This window comes from Bufo bufo, chromosome 9 (assembly GCF_905171765.1).
Source record: "Bufo bufo chromosome 9, aBufBuf1.1, whole genome shotgun sequence".
NCBI lineage: Eukaryota > Metazoa > Chordata > Amphibia > Anura > Bufonidae > Bufo > Bufo bufo.
The window spans coordinates 14,677,907-14,705,333 of NC_053397.1; the positions used below are offsets into that span (position 1 = coordinate 14,677,907).

The 27,427-nt window shown below is 47.2% G+C and overlaps 1 protein-coding gene across 3 annotated transcripts in view; it reads right to left on the minus strand.

The window, feature by feature from the left end:
* Window positions 1-27,427, minus strand: part of CHCHD6 (coiled-coil-helix-coiled-coil-helix domain containing 6) — a 275,458-nt gene that overhangs the window by 89,014 nt on the left and 159,017 nt on the right. For all 3 annotated transcript variants that reach the window (XM_040408576.1, XM_040408574.1, XM_040408575.1), the window contains one exon: window positions 7,788-7,923. In XM_040408576.1, coding sequence (XP_040264510.1) covers window positions 7,788-7,923 — 136 coding nt within the window. The remainder of the gene's footprint in view (window positions 1-7,787; window positions 7,924-27,427) is intronic.

The window sequence follows — 27,427 nt, forward strand, 5'->3', positions numbered from 1 at the left end:
AAAAAATGTATTGCTGATTTCTCTTGTAAATGGGACTGACATATTGGCCAGGGGGGATACAGACCCCAGAGAGGTTGTGCATCACTTTAATGCCTCACTGCACAGCTGATCTGAGTCTGCTAGGACCCAGCAGCTCGTGCAGCTACCCAGACACCAGCAATCACATGACCACTAGGACACGAGCAGAAAGCCGCTTTGCCACCCCCTGATCTCTATATCCAGCCGTCCCTGCCTTCTCTATGGAGACTGGAACTGGACCAGTGTTTACCCGGTTGGCGGTCTGGCCCCCGCCTAAGGCTCTTTTGGACAGATTCGGCAGCACCAACCAGTTACCTGTAATTTCTCTAATTGGCCTTCATTGTGGTTGTGCCCAATTTGGTGCAACCCTAATAGGTGAGCATAATTAACTCCCTTGTGTTTAGAGGACACAGTTTTTTTTTTACCTACTCACCCTATGAGCTCCTTTCTCTTTTTGTGGCCATCACTTTCTCTATGGAGATACCCTGCTGTCACTGACAATTAGCATGCAGCCACGATCTCTGCAAGGACGTTCAGAAAGGTCCATGTACAGATAAGTGCTGAACCCCCAAACATGGTCAACGGGAGGTCGGCAAGTGGTTAAAAAAAAAAGGAAACTAAAAATAAAAATCTGCAATCCATCGAGAACGGACGAGAGACTGAGCATGCGCACTGCTGCTCCATACATACTCTAAGGGATTGTGCTGTACTCCAGCAGTCCAGGCTTTGAATGAAGTGGCTGCGTGCATGCTTAAACGTTGTGCCATTTAAAATGGATTAGTGTTTTTGATACCACTGGGGGTCCCAGAAGTTGGACGCCCACCTATTCCGTTCATAAGCACTTATATGCTATTATGGTCTCTAGTACACTGCTACATCACTCTGCCACACCAGTCTCCAGTATGCTACTAAAACTCTGCTACACCTCTCTACTATACCAGTTTTCAGTATACTGCCACAACTCTGCTACATCAGTCTCCAGTAGGCTGCTAAAACTCTGCTACATCTCTCTGCTTCTCCAGCCTCCAATATTCTGCTACATCTCTCTGCTTCTCCAGTGTCTTCTGTATTAGATCTCCAGCTCCACTACACCAGCCTGCTCCATCAGTCTTGCAGCTCTGCTGCACCAGTCGCACCTGTCCACGTTGCTCGAGATCCGCTCTTTCTGACGAGCAGCTTAGCGTCACCAGGTGAGGACTTAACACATGGAAACAGAAACTATGGCTGGAGCCGGGTGATGACCGGGGCTCACACATACACACTCATCTAGCTGCTCTGTGGAAATCCAGGTGTCTGCTGTCGGCCATCGCAATCATGTCTTATCAGACAGCAGCTGATGAATGGTCATTCTAGCACAACCCCTTTAAGGCTACATTCACACATGTTGCAAAAATGTATGCAGCTGAACAATCTGTTCAATGTGCGTGGATTACTGCAAGTCCACTCGGATAAATGCAACAGACGCACAAATCTGTTGTGTGTGAATTCTGACAGTTTTCTGACCTAAAAAAGTTGAACATTTTGTGACATTTTGAACAGAAATTAGCAAAATGCTAAATAAGTTTGCAGCATTTTACTCTAACAGAATTCCTATTTTTGAAACACTAGTCCGTGTGCCGCTGAAGCAATGCGTCCTCCCTCGCTTGGTGGACACGTCACCGCTGCAACCAGTCATTGGCTGCAGCAGCAAATGCCATCCTTATCCATTATGGGGACAGGCATGCGGTGAACACAACAGTGGACCAAAGAACCCGAAACCAAGCGAGCGGTGGGTATGGTGGTACGATTCCCTCCACAGGGCTGGTTAGCGAAGAGCCAAAATTTCCCTTTAAGCAATGTCTTATCTTAGTACAGGGATCAGCAACCTCCGGCACTCCAGCTTTTCTGAAACTACAACTCCCAGAATGCTCTATTCACTTCTAGAACAATTGAGCATGTTTGCATGCTAGGAGCTGTAGTTTCATAGCACGTATCTTTGTGGCATGTCACTACTTTACAAGATGGGAATATCCCTTTAAGAGTCCATCTCTTATTCCTTCCATGAATTGCTGAAGTTTTTGATCACTCTCACAAAATCTGAGCCGAGCGGTGATTTCCTATTTTCTGAACAAAACTCCTTGAATGAGGGAAGCGGCGTCGTAGTCATCGGCTGTATGAAAAGGGCAGGAAGGAGCAGAAAAATTATATTCACTCAATTGCCCATGAAAACAACTCAAACAGATCCAGCGATGCCTCCAACAGATCCACTCCAGGCAGAATTAATCTACTGCCTATTGTATGTCAGGAACGTGGCGATGGCTGGAACAAGTCAGGTGACCTCTGCTAGCAAGCGGGAAACGTCTGCAGCAGTTTAGGCCTCATGCACAACACGACTGTTGCGTTTTTCGCGGTTTTCCGCAATTTGCTCCCTATGTGGTCAAACTGACCTATTACCTTCCTTTCACGAGCCAGTGCAATTACAGCGATATCACATTTGTATACTTTTTCTTGTGTTTTAACACAGTAAAAAAAAAAAAATTATAATAACTGGAAAAAAACTTTTTCAAAGTGTAACTGCCGTTTCATATTTTTATACCCTAATGGTATAGTACACCCTGCTGTATAAATGCTTTTGTGCTTTATAATTTAATCTTTTTCAGTTTCACCTCATAATAACACCCAAGTGACATGTGTGTCACTTTCACATTGAGCAGCCTCTTCTCACAGCGTTGTCATGTGCAGCCGTCTCCTCTCTGATATAAACAAGAGATGGGGAGAGCACTGGGAGGAGGAGCATAGCCCTGAATGCCTGGAAGAGCACTGGGACGAGGAGCATAGCCCTGAATGCCTGGAAGAGCAATGGGAGGAGGAGCATAGCCCTGAATGCCTGGAAGAGCAATGGGAGGAGGAGCATAGCTCTGAGTGACTGGGAGAGGACTGGGAGGAGGAGCACAGCCCCGAGTGCCTGGGAGAGGACTGGGAGGAGGAGCACAGCCCCCGAGTGCCTGGGAGAAGACTGGGAGGAGGAGCATAGCCCTGAATGCCTGGAAGAGCAATGGGACGAGGAGCATAGCCCTGAATGCCTGGAAGAGCAATGGGAGGAGGAGCATAGCTCTGAGTGACTGGGAGAGGACTGGGAGGAGGAGCACAGCCCCGAGTGCCTGGGAGAGGACTGGGAGGAGGAGCACAGCCCCGAGTGCCTGGGAGAGGACTGGGAGGAGGAGCACAGCCCCGAGTGCCTGGGAGAGGACTGGGAGGAGGAGCACAGCCCCGAGTGCCTGGGAGAGGACTGGGAGGAGGAGCATAGCCCTGAATGCCTGGAAGAGCAATGGGACGAGGAGCATAGCCCTGAATGCCTGGAAGAGCAATGGGAGGAGGAGCACAGCCCCGAATGCCTGGGAGAGGACTGGGAGGAGGAGCACAGCCCCGAGTGCCTGGGAGAGGACTGGGAGGAGGAGCACAGCCCCGAGTGCCTGGGAGAGGACTGGGAGGAGGAGCACAGCCCCGAGTGCCTGGGAGAGCACTGGGAGGAGGAGCATAGCCCTGAATGCCTGGAAGAGCAATGGGAGGAGGAGCATAGCCCTGAGTGCAGGGGAGGGGACTGGGAGGAGGAGCACAGCCCAGAGTGACTGGGAGGAGGAGCACAGCCCCGAGTGACGGGGAGGGGACTGGGAGGAGGAGCACAGCCCAGAGTGCTGGGGAGAGGACTGGGAGGAGGAGCACAGCCCAGAGTGACTGGGAGAGGACTGGGAGGAGGAGCACAGCCCAGAGTGACTGGGAGGGGACTGGGAGGAGGAGCACAGCCCAGAGTGACTGGGAGGGGACTGGGAGGAGGAGCACAGCCCTGAGTGCTGGGGAGGGGACTGGGAGGAGGAGCACAGCCCAGAGTGACTGGGAGGGGACTGGGAGGAGGAGCACAGCCCAGAGTGACTGGGAGGAGGAGCATAGCCCTGAGTGCAGGGGAGGGGACTGGGAGGAGGAGCACAGCCCAGAGTGACTGGGAGGAGGAGCACAGCCCCGAGTGCCGGGGAGGGGACTGGGAGGAGGAGCACAGCCCTGAGTGACTGGGAGAGGACTGGGAGGAGGAGCACAGCCCCGAGTGACTGGGAGAGGACTGGGAGGAGGAGCACAGCCCCGAGTGCCTGGGAGAGGACTGGGAGGAGGAGCACAGCCCCGAGTGCCTGGGAGGAGGAGCACAGCCCCGAGTGCCTGGGAGGAGGAGCACAGCCCCGAGTGCCTGGGAGAGGACTGGGAGGAGGAGCACAGCCCCGAGTGCCTGGGAGAGGACTGGGAGGAGGAGCACAGCCCTGAATGCCTGGAAGAGCAATGGGAGGAGGAGCATAGCCCTGAGTGCAGGGGAGGGGACTGGGAGGAGGAGCACAGCCCAGAGTGACTGGGAGGAGGAGCACAGCCCAGAGTGACTGGGAGGAGCACAGCCCCGAGTGACTGGGAGGAGGAGCACAGCCCCGAGTGACTGGGAGAAGGAGCACAGCCCCGAGTGACTGGGAGAAGGAGCACAGCCCCGAGTGACTGGGAGGAGGAGCACAGCCCCGAGTGACTGGGAGGAGGAGCACAGCCCCGAGTGACTGGGAGGGGACTGGGAGGAGGAGCACAGCCCAGAGTGACTGGGAGAGGACTGGGAGGAGGAGCACAGCCCTGAGTGACTGGGAGGGGACTGGGAGGAGGAGCACAGCCCTGAGTGACTGGGAGGGGACTGGGAGGAGGAGCACAGCCCAGAGTGACTGGGAGGGGACTGGGAGGAGGAGCACAGCCCAGAGTGACTGGGAGGGGACTGGGAGGAGGAGCACAGCCCAGAGTGACTGGGAGGGGACTGGGAGGAGGAGCACAGCCCAGAGTGACTGGGAGGGGACTGGGAGGAGGAGCACAGCCCAGAGTGACTGGGAGGAGGAGCACAGCCCAGAGTGACTGGGAGAGGACTGGGAGGAGGAGCACAGCCCAGAGTGACTGGGAGAGGACTGGGAGGAGGAGCACAGCCCAGAGTGACTGGGAGGAGGAGCACAGCCCAGAGTGACTGGGAGGAGGAGCACAGCCCAGAGTGACTGGGAGGAGGAGCACAGCCCTGAGTGACTGGGAGGAGGAGCACAGCCCTGAGTGACTGGGAGGAGGAGCACAGCCCTGAGTGACTGGGAGAGGACTAGGAGGAGGAGCACAGTCCTGAGTGCCTGGGAGAGGACTGGGAGGAGGAGCACAGCCCTGAGTGACTGGGAGAGGACTGGGAGGATGAGCACAGCCCAGAGTGCCTGGGAGAGGACTGGGAGGAGGAGCACAGCCCTGAGTGCAGGGAGGAAGAGCACAGCCCTGACTGCAGGGGAGAGGACTGGGAGGAGGAGCACAGCCCTGAGTGCCTGGGAGAGCACTGGGAGGAGGAGCACAGCCCTGAGTGCCTGGGCTCGGGCAGAAAGTGGAGGGGGGAGGGAATGCTGCTTTAGATGCCGCTTTCTCCTGAATGGTAGCAGCTAGAAACATGCAACTGGTCTTGTTTGAAAGCTGACATTCAAGGCCAGAATGACAGCTAAAGTCCAAGCAACAGAGAAGAAATCACTAAAATCGAGTCGGGAATAATCGGGGGTAAAACCTGCTTTTACTTTCACTTTCAGTTGCACTCACTGCATCCCGATTTCAGTTATATCTTCCCCTGTACTGAACATATTGCTGTCATTCTGGTATTGTCTGAAAGCTTAAAATATCAGCTTTCAAACAATGCAAAGCCTATATCTGGTACTAAACCAAAGATATGAGCAGATAAAGCAGCCCCCTTCCTCCCTGTCAGTGTGGAAGAGAATGAGGAAGCAGCTGCAGAGCTGACAGGAGGAGAGAAAGGTAGTAAAAAAATATTTAGAAATGTAGAAATATGACATTATCATCAGTGTAGTGACCCACATAATCAAATTACGTTATTATTACCACACACTGAATGCTGTAAAAAAAATTCCACAAAATAATGTAAAAATTTCTGTTTTTTTTATCTTTCACCCTAAAAATAAAATAATAAGTTATTTAATACACTATATATACCCCAAAATGGTTCCTAAAAACCTTTTAATGTAACTATTAAGAGGCTAAAACAAATGCGTACCGATTTCATGTAATGCAGGGCTCGTCTCTGGTTAGGTGTATGTGAGAGGATACACACTGCTCTGGGGTAGTGGGGGAAGTTATCTGCATTCTGATTGGTCTTGTCTGATCTGGTTAGCTGTATGTTAAAGGATACACTGCTCTGGGGTAGTAGGGGAGGTTATCTGCATTCTGATTGGTCTTGTCTGTCTATGGTTAGCTGTATGTGAGAGAATACACATTGGTCCGGGGTAGTGGGGGAGGTTATCTGCATTCTGATTGGTCTTGTCTGATCTGGTTAGCTGTATGTGAGAGGATACACACTTCTCTGGGGTAGTGGGGGAGGTTATCTGCATTCTGATTGGTTTTGTCTGTCTCTGATTAGCTGTATGTGAGAGGAAAAACACTGCTCTGGGGTCATGGCGGAGGTTATCTGCATTCTGGTCCTGCTAGTTCATGTGAGGAGAGCAAGGGGTTATGGGAAGTGAGGGAAATACAGGATGGCCTCAAGAAAGGGCAAAGATCATCACAAGAAGTGCAGCAGAGACAATCTTAGGAAGATGCTGAAATAGAGGCACAGAGAAATAGAGTTGCTAAGGGCTGAATACAGACACCAGAAAGGTAAAATAAACTGAAAAATAAAGCTTCATGAATATCTTCCCTTCAGCATCACATATGTTAGGAATTTAATTGTTGGTAGTGAAATGGCAGTTACACTATAAATTTAGGTCTACGGAGTTTTGTCAGAGCTCTATTTTTGCGGGACGATCTGTAGTTTTTATTGATGCAATTTTGGAATATATGTGAGTTTTTTTTCAAATTTTGGGGGAAGGTAAGAGATGAAAAAATGGCAAATCGGCTCTTGATTTTTTTTTTCTGTTACATCATATGGGATAACTTTTTATATTTTACAATTTCAGGCATTTTTGGATGCAGCAATGCCTAATATTTTTTTTTTTTATAATTTAAATTTTGGGGATAGGGGGATGATTTAAATTTTTACATGAACACATGGAGGTTGTGAAGGGGTTAAAGGGAATCTGTCACCACATACCTCGAACCTAAACCTTCCCCGTATTCAGATGTGCGCTTGCCGGCATATTTCCATGCTGTTTGTCCCATCTTCATATGTGCCTCCAATCCAGAGAACTAGGCGTTATACATTTATGCTAATGAGCCCCTCAGTGCAACGAGGGCGTTACCGTTACACGTTATGCTCCGCTCATCTGTTTTCCAAGCTACGCCCTCCAATGCTTTGACAGAGCTAGGCACGTTTGGCGCATGCACAGTACATGGCTGAAGAATTTCAGCACATCGGCGGCTTGACACTTGTACTTTGTAAATGGACATCAAATTACTGTGAAATCTGTTTAATCCGGCAACCAATAATCCAGACAGTTTGAAGACAAAGCAGACCGGGCATGCGGAAAGCGGAGGCAAACGGATCCATCCTGACACACAATGTAAGTCAATGGGGATGGATCCGTTTTCACTGACACAATGCAAAACGGATCCGCCCCCACTGACTTTCAATGGTGTTCAAGACGGATCCGTTTTGGCAAAGTTAGCCTCAGACGTAAGTTTGATAGAACTTTCTATGACTGTCCCATAATCCGACACCTGTAAATCCCCAATGTTGCCGGACTGAACCCTTCATTTCGGAGGTGATGAAGATGTGTAGGCAGGAAAGATACGAACATCTCCATCAGCCTTACCTTCTGAGCCTCCCTCACGCAGCTCCGATACTCTTTGGCGAGGTGGCCGCAGTTGAGAAGCTCCTGGCGGTTTTCTGTGTAGCACTTGAGGATATCAGACTGAAGATTCATGCAAACCGGGTCGTAACTTCTCTTCCTGGAAAGAAAAGGAAAAGGGTATGAACAAAAACCATTCAGCACCACGGACAGCGCCGCAGCGTCTCTATACTCCATGGCACAGCACAATCTATTACCGCAAACCACATCATGTGTCAAATTATCTTACATTCTGGATTATCAGGCAAAAATCTGTAGGTATGTGAGGAATACAGAGAGACAGAATACAGAAAACAGTGAATGCACAAGAAAGAAATGGAGTTCATTGAAAGGACGTGCCCGAAATATAACATTCCCAACATAAAACCGGCTGCGCGGTTTAGGAATCTTGTTTTTATACGGCCGGTTAGGTAATTTGGAGGCGATAGAGGGAAGTTCTCTGTTGAGGTATGTGGTCATCTTGGCCAAAAAGCATCGCTCTCTCTCTGGAGGACCTCTCCTGTACTGTTTTACACTGACAACTCATTGATTTAGAAGGACACTGTGTAATACTTCATTTCTCCAGCGAAGGCGCTGCAGGAAAACACCATTAACCAGGTTTCCTCAAGAATTGCAGTTGATCGCTGGATGAAACTCTGTTTATTATCAAAGGGCCCTTCTAACAAGTATGGATTCTCCAAAGAAGAAAAACCACCTTTAAAGTGGGTTTTTCAAAACTTTTTAACTGTTGACCTATCCTCTGGATAAGTCATCAGTATCTGATGTGGGTCCGAAACCCGGAACCGTTGTTGATCAGCTGTTTGCACTCCTGTTAGTGCCTTCTCGCAGCTGTCCTAGCGAATGGGGCTAAGCTGTGATACAAAGCACAGCCACCATACAATGGATGGCGCTGTGCTTGGTGAGCTGAGAGAAGGCCGCAGTGCTTACAGGAGCGCCGCTGCCTTCTCAAATAGCTGATCAGCAGGAGTCCCCGGGTGTCGGACCCCCACCAATCAGATACTAATGACCTATCCAGAGGACAGGTCAACAGATAGAAAGTCTCAGAAACCCCTTTAAGCTTTAAAAGGCGTTATTCAGTCATTTCACCCAGCTCCGTAGACACACGACTCTTACATTCAGGGAAACCCCTTTTCGATCACCAAGGGGGCAGGACTGTGACAACCTGAAATATTTAAAGGAGTTGTGCAGAATTCGATAAACATGGCTGCTTTCATCAAAGTTGCAGGAAGGGATGATTATCTGCTCACGGACCCTGGGTGGCGGCATTTCTGAACCTGCGCTGTTTGTGAACTGTTCATGCGCGGCTGTGGTGAAAGTGTACGGTGAGTGGACAAATGGCGCCAATATGAATAAGAGATGTGGAAACTGCGGAGCGCCAGGTGCCACTGATGTGAGAAGTGAATGCCGGCTACAAAGGTGCACAAGGGCGGAAGACTCCCTACAGTGGAGCAGCTCTCCGCCAAAATGAACCCGGGGGCACCAGACGTGCGTCTAACACAACAGTTCAGAGAACCTACTGCGTCTGGGGCTCCGGAGCAGACGGACGGTCACTGCTCCTCTGCTAACGAAGCTGCATCAGCAGAAAAAGGCTTCAATTTTCATGAAAGTATTGGAATTGGACCTCCGCTGATTGGTAAAGGGTGGTCTTGTCCAATGAGTCCCGATTGGTGTGTCAGCAGAGAAACATCAGAGAGGGAACGCCCTGCAGCCATTGCTGGAAGAACACAAGCTGGTGGGGGTAGCGTTATGGTCGGGGGAAGGTTTTCCTGGCATTCTCTGGGCCACTCATTTATGTAGAAGCCACACTCTGCCGATATGGGAATGACTCAATCCTTGCAGATCAGGTACACCCCTACATGCTGATTGTCTCCCTGGGGCAGATGGGATGTTTCAGCAAGACAATGCGACATGTCACACGGCTAGAAATGTCAGACATTGGTTGGAAGAGCATGACCGAATGACCAAGACTTCCCAGTACTACCCTGGCCCCTAATTCCTCAAATTTGAACCCAATTGGACATATGTGAGACCACCTCGCAGGTCGTGTTCGCTCTATGGATCCTTTCCCCGTACCCCCTCCGGCAGCTGTGGGACCACCTCGCAGGTCGTGTTCACTCTAAGGATCCACCCCCTGTGCCCCCTCCAGCAGCTGTGGGACCACCTCGCAGGTCGTGTTCGCTCTATGGATCTTCCCCCCGTGCCCCCTCAAGCAGCTGTGGGACCACCTCGCAGGTCGTGTTCGCTCTATGGATCTTCCCCCCATGCCCCCTCAAGCAGCTATGGGACCACCTCGCAGGTCGTGTTCACTCTATGGATCCTCCCCCCGCGCCCCCTCCAGCAGCTGTGGGATGCTCTGCGGTCGGCATGGCTCCAGATACCTGTGACAACCGACAAGGACCTTATGGAGTCACTCCGGACCAGTCTACTGCTGTCCGTGCTGCGCACACGGCGGTTACTCTGGATATTAGCTGGCGGGCAGAATAATAGGACTGGACTGGGTATTAATGTAAATCGAGGACACATCACGCCATATAAGTCAAACCATATGGAAAATCTTTATTTTGCACACCCTCCAAACGTCTACCGTATAAATGCCTCATGAAGTATAAGCGCAATTTTCAGGGATTTACTAGAAGAATATTGGATATTTGAGGAACATTTGCTCGGATTGAAATTCCCTCTAAATATAAGTCATGTTTTTCCTCCTCTAATTTCCCTTTAAGACTCTGCCTCGCGAATAAATTGCTGGTTTTGTGTCTGTTTTAAAGCTGATTTTGCTCGCGATGCGGATTGCCAGCACACTGTGTAAATAAATCATGGTTCTCCTGCGGTTCTGTACTGCCAGAGAGAAATACATTTGATTGTTCATTTATTTCCTTTCTCAATTTATCAGCCTAGACTCTGAGCTAAGTGCAAACCGGCAAACTGGGATCTCAAGGAATTTACAAGGGTTTCTTTTTCATTTCCAGTAAGGAACAAAAAAAATGCCGGAAAGCAGAGATATTTGGGACACAGCTTTGTTTCCATAGCTGAACGCCTTTACCTTCTGTAATAAGCCGTTCATGAAAATGACATTAATGAATTTACTAATAAAACACTGGCTTGGTGAGGCGCTTTGTGCCTCATGTCTCACTGAAGTATGTAGACTTTCCATCATTTAGAGGATACGAGGGCCTGAATGTTTGCAAATGATTTTTCTTGCATTGCTCAAATGTAAATAGTCTTCATCCACAGTTGTGTGTATACAGCCACTATGCAGACCTATGCGTCTCCGTGGTTATGCATTACAAACTATGGAGTCTGATCATTCAGTCATGTGTTCATTTATTGTTTTGTGTATTAATTCACCGATCTGTATAGACAGCTCCTAATTATGACCTATATATCTCCATGGTAACAGACTACATAGAAGCGCTGTGTAGTCGTATCTTTCCATCATGTTTATTATTTTGTCTGTTAACACTCTACTGTGTAGACATCAACGATTTATGTATCTCCATGGTAACAGACAACAAAGAAGCCCTGTGCAGTTGTATCTTTCAGTCATGTTTATTGTGTCATGTGTTAACCCACTGCTGTGTAGACAGCTCCTATTTAGGACCTGTGTCTCCATGGTAACAGACTACAAACAAGCCCAGTGTAGTCAGATGGTGCAGTCGTGTGTTACTGCACTCCCTCTGCCCCCTGTTCTAGATAAATGTAGATTACAAGGTTAAGTCACTATATATACTGCCTCCTACCACAGTTGTTCTAGTGGAGGGAGGGGTGGACTAAAGACCCCACCTTATAGCTATCAGTGGGTGTCCAAACGTTGAACCACCACAGATCAAGCATGTATCACAGTGATGGCTAACCTCCGGCACTCCAGATGTGGTGAAACTACGCCTCCCAGCATGCTCCATTTATTTCTAGGGACTTCTGAGAACAGCCAAGCAAGTGTACATCTTGGGAGTCGTAGTTTTACCAGTGCCGGAGGTTAGCCATCACAGATGTATCACCTACCTATGGATAGGTGATCAATATTATTCTCTGGAATACACCTTTAAACATCTACTACAGATCTGCAAATCCATTGCATACCTAACAGTTAAATGAAAAAATTCTAGCTACCTGCAGCCACCACTAGGAGGAGCTCCCTGAATACTGCATTAATATGGCAATCCATACATAAAGAGTATGCAGATCCCTCCTATACACTTATGAATATTAACCTGCAAGGTGGAAGTCATATATACAGTTGCAAGAAAAAGTATGTGAACCCTTTGGAATGATATGGATTTCTGCACAAATTGGTCATAAAATGTGATCTGATCTTCATCTAAGTCACAACAATAGACAATCACAATCTGCTTACACTAATAACACACAAAGAATGAAATGTTACCATGTTTTTATTGAACACACCATGTAAACATTCACAGTGCAAGTGGAAAAAGTATTTGAACCCTTGGATTTAATAACTGGTTGAACCTCCTTTGGCTGCAATAACTTCAACCAAACGTTTCCTGTAGTTTCAGATCAGACGTGCACCACGGTCAGGAGTAATTCTGGACCATTCCTCTTTACAGAACTGTTTCAGTTCAGCAATATTCTTGGGATGTCTGGTGTGAATCGCTTTCTTGAGGTCATGCTACAGCATCTCAATCTGGTTGCGGTCAGGACTCTGACTGGGCCACTCCAGAAGGCGGATTTTCTTCTGTTTAAGCCATTCTGTTGTTGATTTACTTCTATGCTTTGGGTCGTTGTCCTGTTGCAACACCCATCTTCTGTTGCACTTCAGCTGGAGGACATATGGCCTTAAGTTCTCCTGCAAAATGTCTTGATAAACTTGGGAATTCATTGTTCCTTTGATGATAGCAATCCGTCCAGGCCCTGACGCAGCAAAGCAGCCCCAAACCATGATGCCCCACCACCATACTTCACAGTTGGGATGAGGTTTTGAGGTTGGTGTGCTGTGTCTCTTTTTCTCCACACATAGTGTTGTTTGTTTCTTCCAAACAACTCAACTTTGGTTTCATCTGTCCACAGAATATTTTGCCAGTACTGCTGTGGAACATCCAGGTGCTCTTGTGCAAACTGTAAACGTGCAGCAATGTTTTTTTTGGACAGCAGTGGCTTCCTCTGTGGTATCCTCCCATGAAATCCATTCTTGTTTAGTGTTTTACGTATCGTAGATTCGCTAACAGGGATGTTAGCATATGCCAGAGACTTTTGTAAGTCTTTAGCTGACACTCTAGGATTCTTCTTCACCTCATTGAGCAGTCTGCGCTGTGCTCTTGCAGTCATCTTTACAGGACGGCCGCTCCTAGGGAGAGTAGCAGCAGTGCTGAACTTTCTCCATTTATAGACAATTTGTCTTACCGTTGACTGATGAACAGCAAGGCTTTTGGAGATACTTTTATAACCCTTTCCAGCTTTATACAAGTCAACAATTCTTAATCGTAGGTCTTCTGAGAGCTCTTTTGTGCGAGGCATCATTCACATCAGGCAATGCTTCTTGTGAAAAGCAAACCCAGAACTGGTGTGTGTTTTTTATAGGGCAGGGCAGCTGTAACCAACATCTCCAATCTCATCTCATTGATTGGACTCCAGTTGGCTGACACCTCACTCCAATTAGCTCTTGGAGATGTCATTAGTCTAGGGGTTCACATACTGTTTCCACCTGCACTGTGAATGTTTACATGGTGTGTTCAATAAAAACATGGTAACATTTAATTCTTTGTGTGTTATTAGTTTAAGCAGACTGTGATTGTCTATTGTTGTGACTTAGATGTAGATCAGATCACATTTTATGACAAATTTGTGCAGAAATCCATATCATTCCAAAGTGTTCACATACTTTTTCTTGCAACTGTATGCAGGCACTTATTCTGCTATAGCTCTAGCTACCTGCAGTAAATGCTTAAAGGGAACACAACATGCTAAAAACGCAGATCAATCTGCTGGCAGAATGGTAGCGATCAGAAGGAGTTGAGCAGATTGATATACATATTAGTGGGAACTTGCACTTTATTCATAAAAATTTTTGCTTTAGAGCGGTCCTGTCAATCACAGAGTAGGGCCGCCCACCGGACTCCTAAAGCCCAGAATAAGCAGCTTTTAATGAATGAAATCTATTGACTTTTTATATATATATATATATATATATATATATATATATATATATATATATATGCTCAGCTCATTCTCCTCTCTACCATGCTGTCCAAACATTTAGTTATCACAAGTTCCCTTTAAAGTCTCATTTTTGTACCAGGACTGGCAGACCCCTGAACAATCCTAAGACATTTTCTCATATTTTTTTTTTTATTCAATGGGGAAAATTTCCAGCCGAATCATGAGAAGTTTCCACCAAGCCAAACCCAGCCAGACTGCGGTGAAGACACGTCCGGGAGTGCATCCTCTCCTAAATGAAATCTCATCAACATATCCTTCTCTTATTATTACAGTCAACATCAATCAGGTGATTCTGCCTTGGTGTGGAGAGCCGGCGTTCTGCGTCCTCCTTAGGAGAGGCATCTGCGGCAGGGTGAATATGCGAGGCGAGCTTTTTATTACTGGAAGCAGAAAGCATGCTCTCAGTGAATTAGTCATTCATCTTAGTCACTGCCAATCTTGGGATTCCAGGAAGATGTATCATTAACTCACAAGAGGCTGTTGAGCATGGAGGGGAACGGCGGCCACAATGCAAAATCAGAGAAGGATTTGGAGGCGCGAACTAGAGTGGGTATGTCAAGACTCCGGTGGGATAAATGAGGGGGAGCCATGTGGAAACACAAACGGAAGGGTGTTTACTGTAATTATTCCAATGAAGTGTCTCTTATGGATTAATCCAAAATCCCTGAACGCCCTTGATAAAAGCATAAGATAAATAAAAAAATTAAATAAAAAAAATTACTCTGAAAAGCGCGTGAGCTCGAATGTTACATCAGGACGTACACTATTCACATCCTATTCACATCCAAACCTGAACTAAAAATTCTGTAGGCTTCCTTTCAGCTCAGAAGCCAAGACGTTGTATCACGTTTTCAGCCCCTGCTAGTTCAGTGTCTTCACACTGCTGAGGATCATTTATGCAGTGCTTACATACCGTGTATAGTCATTCACACTATGGGATTTCATCCAGGAGCTTCAAATTACAAGATAGTAAGTGTAGCAGTACGGGAATCTACTTTTACCAGTGTTTCCATGCGTCTTTGTGCATAAAGCAGTGTGCTGACACTTGTAGTCCTTGTTTGCTTTTACATTGCAGTCATGGTAGCATGCACCTGAACCCCCCTTTTTATGCATAGTTTGGAGGTGCTGGTCTTTCTTTTGCACCTATATATCGTAGAACAGTTTCTCCGTGACTCTATACTTACGGACAATAGCGAGCGCCGACTGCTCCTGCGTCTGGTTAGTTATTCAGTGTGTCAGGGATGCAGAACAATCATACACGGTCAGCGCTCACCGGTATATATGTATGTGTCTGTATATATATTATACATCAGGGGTCAGCAACCCTCAACACTCCACCTGTTGTAAAACTACAATTCCCAGCATGCTTCATTCATTTCTATGAGAGTTCTGAGAAGAGCAGATCAAGTGTGCATGCTGGGAGTTGTAGTGTCACAACTGCTGGAGTGCTGGTGGTTGTCCACCCCTGGTATATATTGTCCGTTCTATCGATATACACTGCCTGTCCCAAAAAAAAAGTCGCCACCTGGATTTAACTAAGCAAATAGTTCTGAGCCTCCAGTTGGATAATTACTGCATGGGCGATTATCTTTCAGCTGGCAATACGCTATTTAACCCCGACTGGTGCAATGAGTTGCTTCTGATTTCTTGAACATTCATGTCGAAAGACACATCTCGTGGTCGTGGAAAAGATGTTAGTCTGTTTGAGAAGGGTCAGATCATTGGCATGCATCAAGCAGAGAAAACATCTAAGGAGATTGCAGAAACGACTAAAATTGGGTTAAGAACTGTCGAACGCTTTATTAAAAACTGAAAGGATAGAGGGGGCCCATCGTATTCGAGGAAGAAATGTGGCGGGAAAAAATCCTGAATGATCATGATCGGCGATCACTTAAATGTTTGGTGAAATCAAATTGAAGAAAAACAGTAGAACTCAGGGCTATGTTTAATAGTGAAAGTAAGAGCATTTCCACACGCACAATGCGAAGGGAACTCAAGGGATTGGGACTGAACAGCTGTGAAGCCGTAAGAAAACCACTAATCAGTGAGAAAAAAGGCTTCAATTTGCTACTGAGCATAAAGATCGGACTCTGGAGCAATGGAAGAAGGTGATGTGGTCTGATGAGTCCAGATTTACCCTGTTTCAGAGTGATGGGTGCATCAGGGTAAGAAGAGAGGCAGATGAAGTGATGCCCCCATCATGCCCAGTGCCTACTGTACCAGCCTGTGGGGGCAGTGCTATGATCTGGGGTCCTGCAGTTGGTCAGGTCTAGGTTCAGCAACAGTATGTGCTCCAAGAATGAGGTCAGCGACTACCTGAACATACTGAATGACCAGGTTACTCCATCCATGGATTTGTTCTTCCCTGATGGCACGGGCATATTCCAAGATGACAATGCCAGGATTCATCGGGCTCAAATTGTGAAAGAGTGGTTCAGGGAGCATGAGACATCATTGTCACACATGGCTAGGCCACCACAGAATCCAGACCTTAACCCCATTGAGAATCTTTGGGATGTGCTGGAGAAGGCTTTGCGCAGCGGTCAGACTCTACCATCGTCAATGCAAGATCTTGGTGAAAAATTAATGCAGAATTAGATGGAAATTAATCTTGTGACATTGCAGAAGCTTATCGAAACAATGCCACAGCAAATGCGTGCCGTAATCAAAGCTAAGGCGGAAATATTTTTGGTGGCGACTTTTTTTTGGGACGGGCAGTGTATATGAGGAGTGCGTTCAGCAGCAGTGACCACCGGCGTATTTAGTATTGTGCTGTGCAAGGGGTTATCCAACCCCTATAATGTCCCCCTGAATGCCCGGGCCCCTCATACTGGTCATACTTACTCCGCTCCCCGAAACCCGCGTCGCTTCTGCTGCCTGCACGGCCGCTGCTGCATCTCCGTCATGCGGATCAAAACATCTAGCGACGGTGGGGGGCAGCCAATAGCAGGCTGCGACAGGGACGAGCCTCCCTGGCGTCACTTACGATGCTTGGGAGGCTTGTATGAGGGACCTGGGCATAACCCCTTTTAGACAGACATTTCTTAGCAGTGCTCATTTACAGAGCGCTCATCTAAAGCTGGGTTCACACCATGTTTAATGTACACAAAAAAAAACGTATATGTTAACAGATGCCTCAGACAGATCCCATACTGCTGCATCTGTCACCATAGAGTTATCTAGTAAAAAAAAATAATATATATATACATTTTTTTGCTGGACAATGCAGGATGGAAAAGTGTGGTGTACAGCGCTTTTCCATCCTGTGAGTCCTGTTTTCCATCTGTTAACGTATACGTTTTTTGGGGGGGATTTGTTAAACATATGACAAACGTGATATGAACCCAACCTCAGGGACACTTCAGAACCATCTTTTTCATACAAATTCACTTAATAAAGGATATAAGAAAACCTTCCTGTCACTTCCCCCACATGTGAACGGTTTCTTTGCAAAGACAATATTCCGAACTATTCTAAAAGTTTAATGGAAGCCGCCTCTCGGCGCAGCGCTCCAGTGTCTTCACTACTTATCTCGCTAGTGTCTCGTTTTCCTTCTTATCTCCCCTGGCCGCGGCCTATCTGTTCTTGTTAGTCGGTAATCAGGGAACATATAACATATCTCGTGCAGATCGATTCTTCAATTATTTAGATATTTAGAAGGACCCTTCACCGGCTGCACGGCTGCACCCTGCGCCTCCCAATGTTTCTCTCTGACTTTTTTTAGTTGAAGGACAATTTGTAAAATGCAGAGAGATAAGAGAATTGCATGGATGGTAATTCCAAAGAATGAATGGATATTACGGGGATCTCTTCTGGGATATCCTCCTGAGAGGTTCCCATCAGGGACGGCCCATGTCCTGATGATGGATGCATTTTCAGGTCAACAGTGGTCAGCCACACCACAAGCATTCTTGGTGCCTAAATCCAGCCACAAGCTTAAAGGGCATCTGTCAGCAGTTTTGACACTGGCTGGCCTGTTACATGTGCGCTTGGCAGCTGAAGGCATCCGCGTTGGTCCCATGTTCATATGTGCCCGCATTGCTGAGAAAATTAAAGTTTTAATATATGCAAATTAGCCTCTAGGAGCAACGGGGGCGTTACCATTACACCTAGAGGCTCTGCTCTCTCTGCAACTGCTGCCCCCTTTGCACTTTAATTGACAGGACCAGGCAGGCATTATGATGTTTTCACTGTCTGGACCTGTCAATCAAAGCGCAAAGGGCGTGGCAGTTGCAGAGAGAGCAGAGCCTCTAGGTTTAACGGTAACGCGCCCGTTGCTCCTAGAGGCTAATTTGCATATATTAAAACTTAATTTTTCTTAGTAATGGGGGCAGATATGAACATGGGACCAACACAGGAGGTCTATGATATGAACAGGAGGTCAGATATGAACATGGGTCTTCAGATGCCAGGAGCACATGTAACAGGGCAGCCAGTGTCATAGGTGCAAAACTGCTGACAGATGCCCTTTAAAATAACTATTGGTGAACAGCTACCTCTCCTGAACTCTCCACACACATGCATTCTCAGCTAGGCTGAGCCTGCACGTGCAGTGAATAGGAAAGCTGCTGCCAGACTCCACCAACGGTGACTTATCTCCCTGAGAACAAAAGGATCGGGCAAGCTGAAATCTAATTGCACCGAATGGCAAAATGGGGCGGCAGGCTGAAACTGGAGGGGCACAAATCAAGGAACTGTGAACCCCAATCTTGTGCCTGCCCCTCATCCAGGCTCTCAAGGCGGCCATACATCTGAAGAATGCTGGTGACGGAACGCCCATCTGTCTAACAGCTATTCCACCCGTCCCCTTCATACACAAGCAGACTGGGCTCGGCCGAGGGTGCATGTGTTTTCGATGGGGAGAGGGGAATAGGTGGCTACCAGACAGCTCTCCTGTGAGAATAAAGGATCAAGCATGTTGAAATCCAGCATGTCTGTCCTGTATCTGCCAATGGAGGAGCGTATGAACACCCCCTTATACATTAGATAGTCGTCAGGGTCAGTCTACGGGCATTGTCAGCATGAGGAATATGCATCTGGTGTCTTTCACATAGCATCAGCTGCCTGGAGGAACTATAGAGGAATTCCCCTGATATTAACACTAGAAAGTAGTCTTACATCTTCCTTTGCAGTCGGAGGTGTCGTTTATTCTTCTGTCAATGGATAAAATGCAGCATTATTCCTCCTTAAAGGGTTTCTGTCACCCCACTAAAGTGATTTTTTTTTTTGGGGCTAGTTAAATTAGTTATATAGCGATATATTAAAATATAATAGTGTTCCTTAGTTTGATCCAGCAGTTTAGTCAAAAAACGAAGTTTTATCATATGCAAATCCGGTCTCTACCAGCAAGTAGGGCGTCTACTTGCTGGTAGCTGCTGCAGAAATCCGCCCCCTCCTCTTGTTGATTGACAGGGCCAGCCGGGATCTCCTCCTCCGGCCAGCCCTGTCAGCATTTCAAAAATCGCGCGCCCGTGTTGAATCTGCGCAGGCGCTCTGAGATGAGGAGGCTCGACTCCTCTGAACTCCCTCAGTGCGCCTGCGCTGATGACGTCTTCTATTTCGATGATGTCATCGGCGCAGGCGCACTGAGGGAGCTCTGAGGAGACGAGCCTCCTCATCTCAGAGTGCCTGCGCAGATTCAACACGGGCGCGCGATTTTTGAAATGCCGACAGGGCTGGCCGGAGGAGGAGATCCCGGCTGGCCCTGTCAATCAACAAGAGGAGGGGGCGGATTTCTGCAGCAGCTACCAGCAAGTAGACGCCCTACTTGCTGGTAGAGACCGGATTTGCATATGATAAAACTTAGTTTTTTGACTAAACTGCTGGATCAAAGTAAGGAACACTATTATATTTTCATATATCGCTATATAACTAATTTAACTAGCCCCAAAAAAAAAAAATCACTTTAGTGGGGTGACAGAAACCCTTTAAAGGTGAAATGCCCTGTAAAGAGACCTGCGGACACGTCTGTCCATTGCTCAGGTAGAGGTTTTGTTAAGTGCAATCGGTTGTTAGATCTCAAAAAATACAGCAGAAGCCGCTGCAGCTCGTGGAATTCAATGAGACGCTCTTGTCTGGAAGTGGAAACAGGACTTTCATCTCATTAATCTTGTTACGGATTCAGGACAGTCCCCTGGGCAGGTGGAATCAGAGAGGGTTCTTCTCCTCTCAACCTGATTGTGTCACTTTGCACAAGAGAATGAGGAGGGGGGGGACAGATGGCATGCTATAGCGGTGGTAAAGCGGAGCGGAGGAAAGCATCTCCAAGGAGCGCTGAGGGAACGATGCCGCTCTCCACCGTCCTGAGAGCGCACCAATGTCATCACACAGAAGGGAAGGCAATGGTGATATCTATGTACATGCAACACCAGGGTTACCACGAGAACACGGATTGGCGGGCGCTATCTGCTATTTTTAATAGATAGAACAAAATGCAAAAAAATATACAAAAAATGAAATGAAACACGGGGGTCATTTATTATATCCAGAAATACATTATATTAGGAGCATTTCTGGCGCAGAACAACGGTTAGTCTGAGACATTTCTCCGCTCACGCCAGGTCCAAAAAGGTGGGCGTGGCTACGCCTGGTTCAGGTGTAGAAAATGGTCTAAGAGAGCAAGGAAGCTTTATACATCTAGATTGACGCTGGATGCCTTGTAGTTATGTAGAGGCCGGCGACTCATTATAACTTCAGAGGATCCACCGCCAGATATAGGAGTTAATGAGTCTTAATAAATGACCCCCATAGTTTAAAGAGGGGAGAAGGTGAAAGAGACGGGAGAGAAGGGGTTGAGAGAGAGAGAGAGAGAATAGTGAGTGCAGCTCTGGAGAACAATACCGGATGTAACTCAGGATCAGTACAGGATAAGTAATGTATGTACATAGTGACTGCACCAGCAGAATAGTGAGTGCAGCTCTGGAGTATAATACAGGATAAGTAATGTAATGTATGTACACAGTGACTGCACCAGCAGAATAGTGAGTGCAGCTCTGGAGTATAATACAGGATGTAACTCAGGATCAGTACAGGATAAGTAATGTATGTACACAGTGACTGCACCAGCAGAATAGTGAGTGCAGCTCTGGAGTATAATACATGATGTAACTCAGGATCAGTACAGGATAAGTAATGTATGTACACAGTGACTGCACCAGCAGAATAGTGAGTGCAGCTCTGGAGTATAATACAGGATGTAACTCAGGATCAGTACAGGATAAGTAATGTAATGTATGTACACAGTGACTGCACCAGCAGAATAGTGAGTGCAGCTCTGGAGTATAATACAGGATGTAACTCAGGATCAGTACAGGATAAGTAATGTATGTACACAGTGACTGCACCAGCAGAATAGTGAGTTCAGCTCTGGAGTATAATACAGGATGTAACTCAGGATCAGTACAGGATAAGTAATGTAATGTATGTACACAGTGACTGCACCAGCAGAATAGTGAGTGCAGCTCTGGAGTATAATACAGGATGTAACTCAGGATCAGTACAGGATAAGTAATGTATGTACACAGTGACTGCACCAGCAGAATAGTGAGTTCAGCTCTGGAGTATAATACAGGATGTAACTCAGGATCAGTACAGGATAAGTAATGTAATGTATGTACACAGTGACTGCACCAGCAGAATAGTGAGTGCAGCTCTGTAGGATAATGCAGGATGTAATTCAGGATAAGGGGAATTCGTCTCTCCAGTGCAGCAGTATTAAGGCTAATGGACATTACCATTATGCATCTTTACTGGGACCAGCAGAGGCCTAATTATCTATAGTAATGTTCTTTACCTTAATTAAACCCTCCCCCCCCCACCCCAATAATTTCCTATTCTTAGCTCAGACATTTTTCTTTTCAGTCGCTCTCTCCTATAAATCTGTACACGAGCGCCGCCTGCCGTAAATGTACACAGATCAGGTGGAGTTGGGTCGGGTACTTTTCGTTTTCCTATTGCTTATTCCATCTACAAAACGGGGACAAAGGATTTAACGAGCCTGAATGCAACTGACTAATTGTTTTCCTCATTTGATATGCATAAAGGAAACATGAAGTGAGGTTAATAATCAACTTCTAGTCCGCAGAGTGGGAGGTTCGCGCTTAATTAAGTGTCTGATGCTCCCAGTCCAATAAAGCAAACCAGATCGGAGAGCAAGTAACCACCACTAAGGAGTGAGTGAGACACGTCCGGGGGGAGTACGGGCGAGCAGCCAAGGGGGGGTCGCAGTTAGTACAGGGTCCTTAAGCCACCTAAGAGAACGACGCCAAACAGGGCAGTGATGCAATGATTACACGTTTAATTACAGATAATTACACTATAATATATATTGATTCTGTGGCAAACTATGTATCTACAGTAGCTGGGTGGGGGGCTCTTTTGCAAGCTTTACTTACCTATATGTGCACATCATTGTCTCACGTTTTAAACTCCAATCAGTCATGCATTATTATATATCTGTTCCTAGGAAAGCTGGGTGACTGCCACTATGGCCCCATGAGGGTTGTTCCTCCGCTCCTCGTGCAGAGACATATTCCAGCACAACTTTAAGCGGCGAGATATTGCTGCTAAGGAATCAATGGAAGCTGAGTGGCAGCAGCTGTAATGGCGGCCGTATTGGTTGTCACCCAGCTTTCCCAGGAACAGATAAAAGGAATGAGCAGATGTATGCCAATTTACAGCCTCAAAACTGCTGGTGGCGCAGGAGCTGGCAGATCGCACTAACCCCTTGGTGGGAGCGCCATATACATATATACAATGGAAGTCGCTAAGGGTTAAAGGGAATGTCCACTTTTTTACTAACCCCTTTAATTAGAAAGACCCCTTCTAAAAATAAGCTCCTCACAGGAGGTCCCCCGGCAATCAGCTGTGGCAGCAATCCCTACAGCGTGACCACAGGTCCTGTGTTAGTAAAACAGTGCCACACCAGGATGTGTGCGGTATTGCAGCTCGGCAATAATCACTTCAATGGAGCTGAGCTGCAATACCAGACACAACCCATGGACAGGGGTGGCGTGGTTTTCGATGTACACCCCCCGTGCCTGTAATACTGGCTGCAGTGATCGCCCCTAATGGCGAGTCTCGACCCTTCCAGACCGCTCAGCACTTCTACATTTAAGAAACCAATGACGAAGAAGTCCGGCCATTATTATAACTGCATAAGGGACGGCTAAATCAAAAAGAGAAATCCAGCCAAGCCGCCGGCGCCGAGCACTTTATGTCTACCATTTGAAGTAGAGGCCATTTGGATCACAGGTGTAATAAAGGGCTTATGGAAGCTGCAATCTCCGGGATGGGCGACGAGGGCTAAATACTGGAATCAGACGCACTTGTTGGAGCGACAAGACTGGGCCGGTTAATGAAACCTCTATTAACGCGAGGAGCTCTCTGCATTTAATCATCCGGCCGGGGACTTGTAGAGCCAGACAGCCCATTAAAGCGGCTGATGGAAGGGGGAACGTGCTGAAGGTTGGCTGCAGAGCCAGATTGTCTCTGATACCGTTGAGCATCTGCTCGGCTAGCGAACGATGACAGATACAAAAGGGAAGGAATGGCTGCTGTCCAGGGTGCTGGAGATAATAACACGTGGGCTAGAGTCAGGAGAGACAATGGGGGGGGGGGAGGCAGGAAACATCATTAAATGCACAAATATGGCGCCTCGTGATTTGGCTGACCGCCTGTGCACTACACCGCCTGTGCTCAATATTATTCTAACACCTTTTTATCATCGCCAGCCATTTGCTCTACAGTAGCTCTTCTGTGGGATTGGACTAGACGAGCCGGACTATTCCTCATGCATATAAATCAGCCCTGACCATGACCCTGTTGCCGGCTCACTGGTTGTCTTTCCTTGGACCACTTTTGGTAGGTGCTTACCACTCCATACCAGGATCAAGGCCGGCCTTGGAGATGTTCTGATGCAGTTGTCTACACGTCACAATTTGGTCCTTACTTTTGCCCATTTTCCTGCTTCCAATACATCTTCAAGAGATTAATCGCTGCCTAATATCCCCCTGCCCCCCACGGCAGACGCCATTGTCACCAGATTATCAGTTACCCACTTTACCTAAAAATAATCTTACAAATATCAGCAAGATTTAGTCATCATCTTTCTATCGGAGGTTGCTTGATGTTCTCTCCATTGTCCTCTACACAGCGGCTCACAGGGCGCGGTCACCCAGCTCGTCACATATCCCCTCATCTATCATTTAGGCCTCATGCAAATGAACGTATTTTCTTTCTGTGTCTGTTCCGTTTTTTTTTTTTACATTCATTTCAATGTGCCCACAAAAAAAACGGAAGTCATTCCGTGTGCATTCTATTTCCGTATGTCCTTATTTCCGTTCTGCAAAAAAATAGAACATGTCCTATTATTGTCCGCGTCACGGACAAGGATAGGGCTGTTCTATTAGGGGCCGGCTGTTCAATTCCGCAAAATATGGAATGCACACAGACATCATCCATATTTTTTGCGGATCCGTATTTTTGTGGACCGCAAAATACATACGGTCGTGTGCATGAGGCCTTAGGGCTCATGCACACAAACTTATTTTCTTTCCGTGTCCATTCCATTTTTTTTTGCGGACCGTATGCAGAACCATTTATTTCAATCGGTACGCAAAAAGAAAAAAAACGGAAGTTCCTCCGTGTGCATTACGTTTCATATGTCCGTTCCGCAAAAGAATAGAACATGTCCTATTGTTGTCCGCATCACGGACAAGGATAGGAACTATTCTATTAGGGGCCAGCTGTTCCGTTCCGCAAAATATGGAATGCACATGGACGTCATACGCAAAATTTTGCGGACCGCAAAATACATATGGTCGTGTGCATGAGCCCTTAGTGTCAGTTTTTAGTGCAGTTCTGACATTTTATTCCAGCACCAAAAAGCTCAATGAACAGACTGTTTTGATAAAAGCCTCATGCACACGACCGTTGTTTTATTCCGTGTCCGTTGTTTGTGATTTTCTGCGGACCCATGAACTTTCAATGGGTCCGTTGAAAACTCGGCTAATGCACTGTTTGTCATCCGCATCCGTGATCCGTGGTTCCAGTCCGTCCAAAAAATATAACCTGTCCTATTTTTTTCACGGAAAACGGTTCGCGGACCCATTAAGTCAATGGGACCGTGAAAAAACGCGGAGGCACACAAGATTGTCATCCGCGTCCGTTTTTTTCCTATCATTTGCATGGCAAACTTGACTTAGATTTTTTTTTTACTTTCCTTCATGTCTGGTGATCCTCCAAAAATAAAGGAAGACGCACGGAAACAAAAACGGAAACGGATCACGGAACAACGGAACCCCATTTTGCGGAACGGTCGTGTGCATGAGGCCTTAAACCGAAGGATTTTTTTTTTTTTTGGGGGGGGGGGGGGGGAGGGGGTGCAAACCTCACAAACACGTGACAATTACACCATTTCTGAACTTCGTTTTATGGCCATATGCTTTGGATCACTATTCCCTCACAATGGCTGGACAGTCCCACCAAAATCTTCGGGTTCAACAGACATTAACCTGACCTGTAAATGGCCACCTGTAGACTTCATGAGGTCCAGTTCAAAGCCAAAACTGGGACGGAGTCCGAAAGATAGGGGGTAACAATAGGGAATGCAGAAGCAGCAGCAGCACCCGGGCCCTAGCACCTGAGGGGGCCACGTAACCCCTGTGCTGCATAAGACGACATCATTATAAATAGCACACGGTCTGTGGAGGCCGGTTCTAGAAAAGTCACGTTACGCCCCTGCCAAACGGAGAAGAACTGCAAAGCTCTCAACTTGCATTACCCCTGGTTCAGACATCTGCTGAACAGGAATCGCACGCTTCACACCCAGAAACCGACTCCAAATCCTCACAATCGACCAAGAGCAGGCAGCAATTATTATTCCAGAGAGAAGGACACAGCTGAATTAATGGCCTGTTAGCTGGGAGAAGGACCCCGGCCTCGCCTGGGGCGGGTAATTACCAATCAGGTCACTGCAGTCCATTGTAAACAAGTGATTTCTCAAGTGCCGCTTCTGATGGAGCCGTCGTACAAACCGCTCAGACTGTCTGTCGGGTCCTGGCTCTTGTAGAGAAAAACAAATCAGTGACTACTCTTCTACCAATGTCCAACAGACCGCCATTCGCCTCCGATACCATGGCCTGGCCGTTTACAATAAAAAAAAAAGGTTTCGTAGGCCTAGAGGTAGAAAAGAGGGTGTTTTTGAGAGGTTTTGCCATTGTAATGCATTTTGTTGTTTGTTGCATGGCAGTCTATGGGATGCAGGGGAAAAAAATGCATTTTTTTTTGTAGTGCCGTTTCCTTTTAGTATCTTTTTGGGTTAATGGCATTTTTTTCAAATCGCAGCAAGCTCTTGGTCTGGTGTTTTTTCAATTTTTTTTGGGCGTGTCACATGGCTCCCCCCACCATACTGCTCTACACCACGTTGCAAATTATTATGCAAGTTGGATTGAAGTGTCATAAAGATGTAATTTTTTGTTTTTCAATGAAACTCATGGATGGTCTTGTGCCCCAGGCTCCTTGGATCACTGAAATCGATCTCAGACCTCTGTCACGATTAGTTTTCCAGGTGAGCCCAATTAAAGGAAGGCTACTTTTGAAGGACGCTGCGCATTATTAAGCAGGCCACGGGTTTCAAGCAATTTGGAGGGGAAAAAAAAGGATCTCTGCTGTCGAAAAGCGTCAAATAGTGCAATGCCTCGGACAAGGTATGAAAACATTAGATCGTTCATGAAAACGCAAGTGCGACCATTGTATTGTGAGGAGATTTGTGGCCGATTCAGAGCACGGACGGGCTCCTGCACATAAAGGTAGAATGAGGAAGGTTTCTGCCAGACAGATTCATCGGATTGGGAGAGCAGCTGCTAAAAAGCCATTACAAAGCCGCAAACAGGTACATGAAGCTGCTGGTGCCTCTGGAGTCCTGTGAACCTGAAGGTGTAGGATCCTCCGGTGGCTGCAGTTGTGCAGAAACCTATTATACGGCCACCCCTAACCAGCGCTCACAGGCAGAACAGTTGCAGTGGGCCCAGACAGACATGAAGACTCATCTTCAAACAGTCTTGTTTAGTGATGAGTGCTGTGCAGCCCTGGATGGTCCAGGTGGATGGAGTAGTGCAGGGGTAGGCAACCTCCGGCACTACAGATGTTGTGAAACTACAACTCCCAGCATGCATACTTCCTCTGCTCTTCCCAGAACTCTCACAGAAATGAATGGAGCATGCTGGGAATTGTAGTTTTGCAACAGCTGGAGTGCCGAAGGTTGCTGACCCCTGGAGTAGTGGATGGATGGCCACCATGTCCCAAAAAGGCTGCAACGGCAGCAAGGAGGTGGCAGAGTCATGTTTTGGGCCAAAATCATGGCGAGAGAGCTGGTAGGCCCCTTTAGGGTCCCTAAAGGTGTGAAAATGAACTCGGCAATGTATATC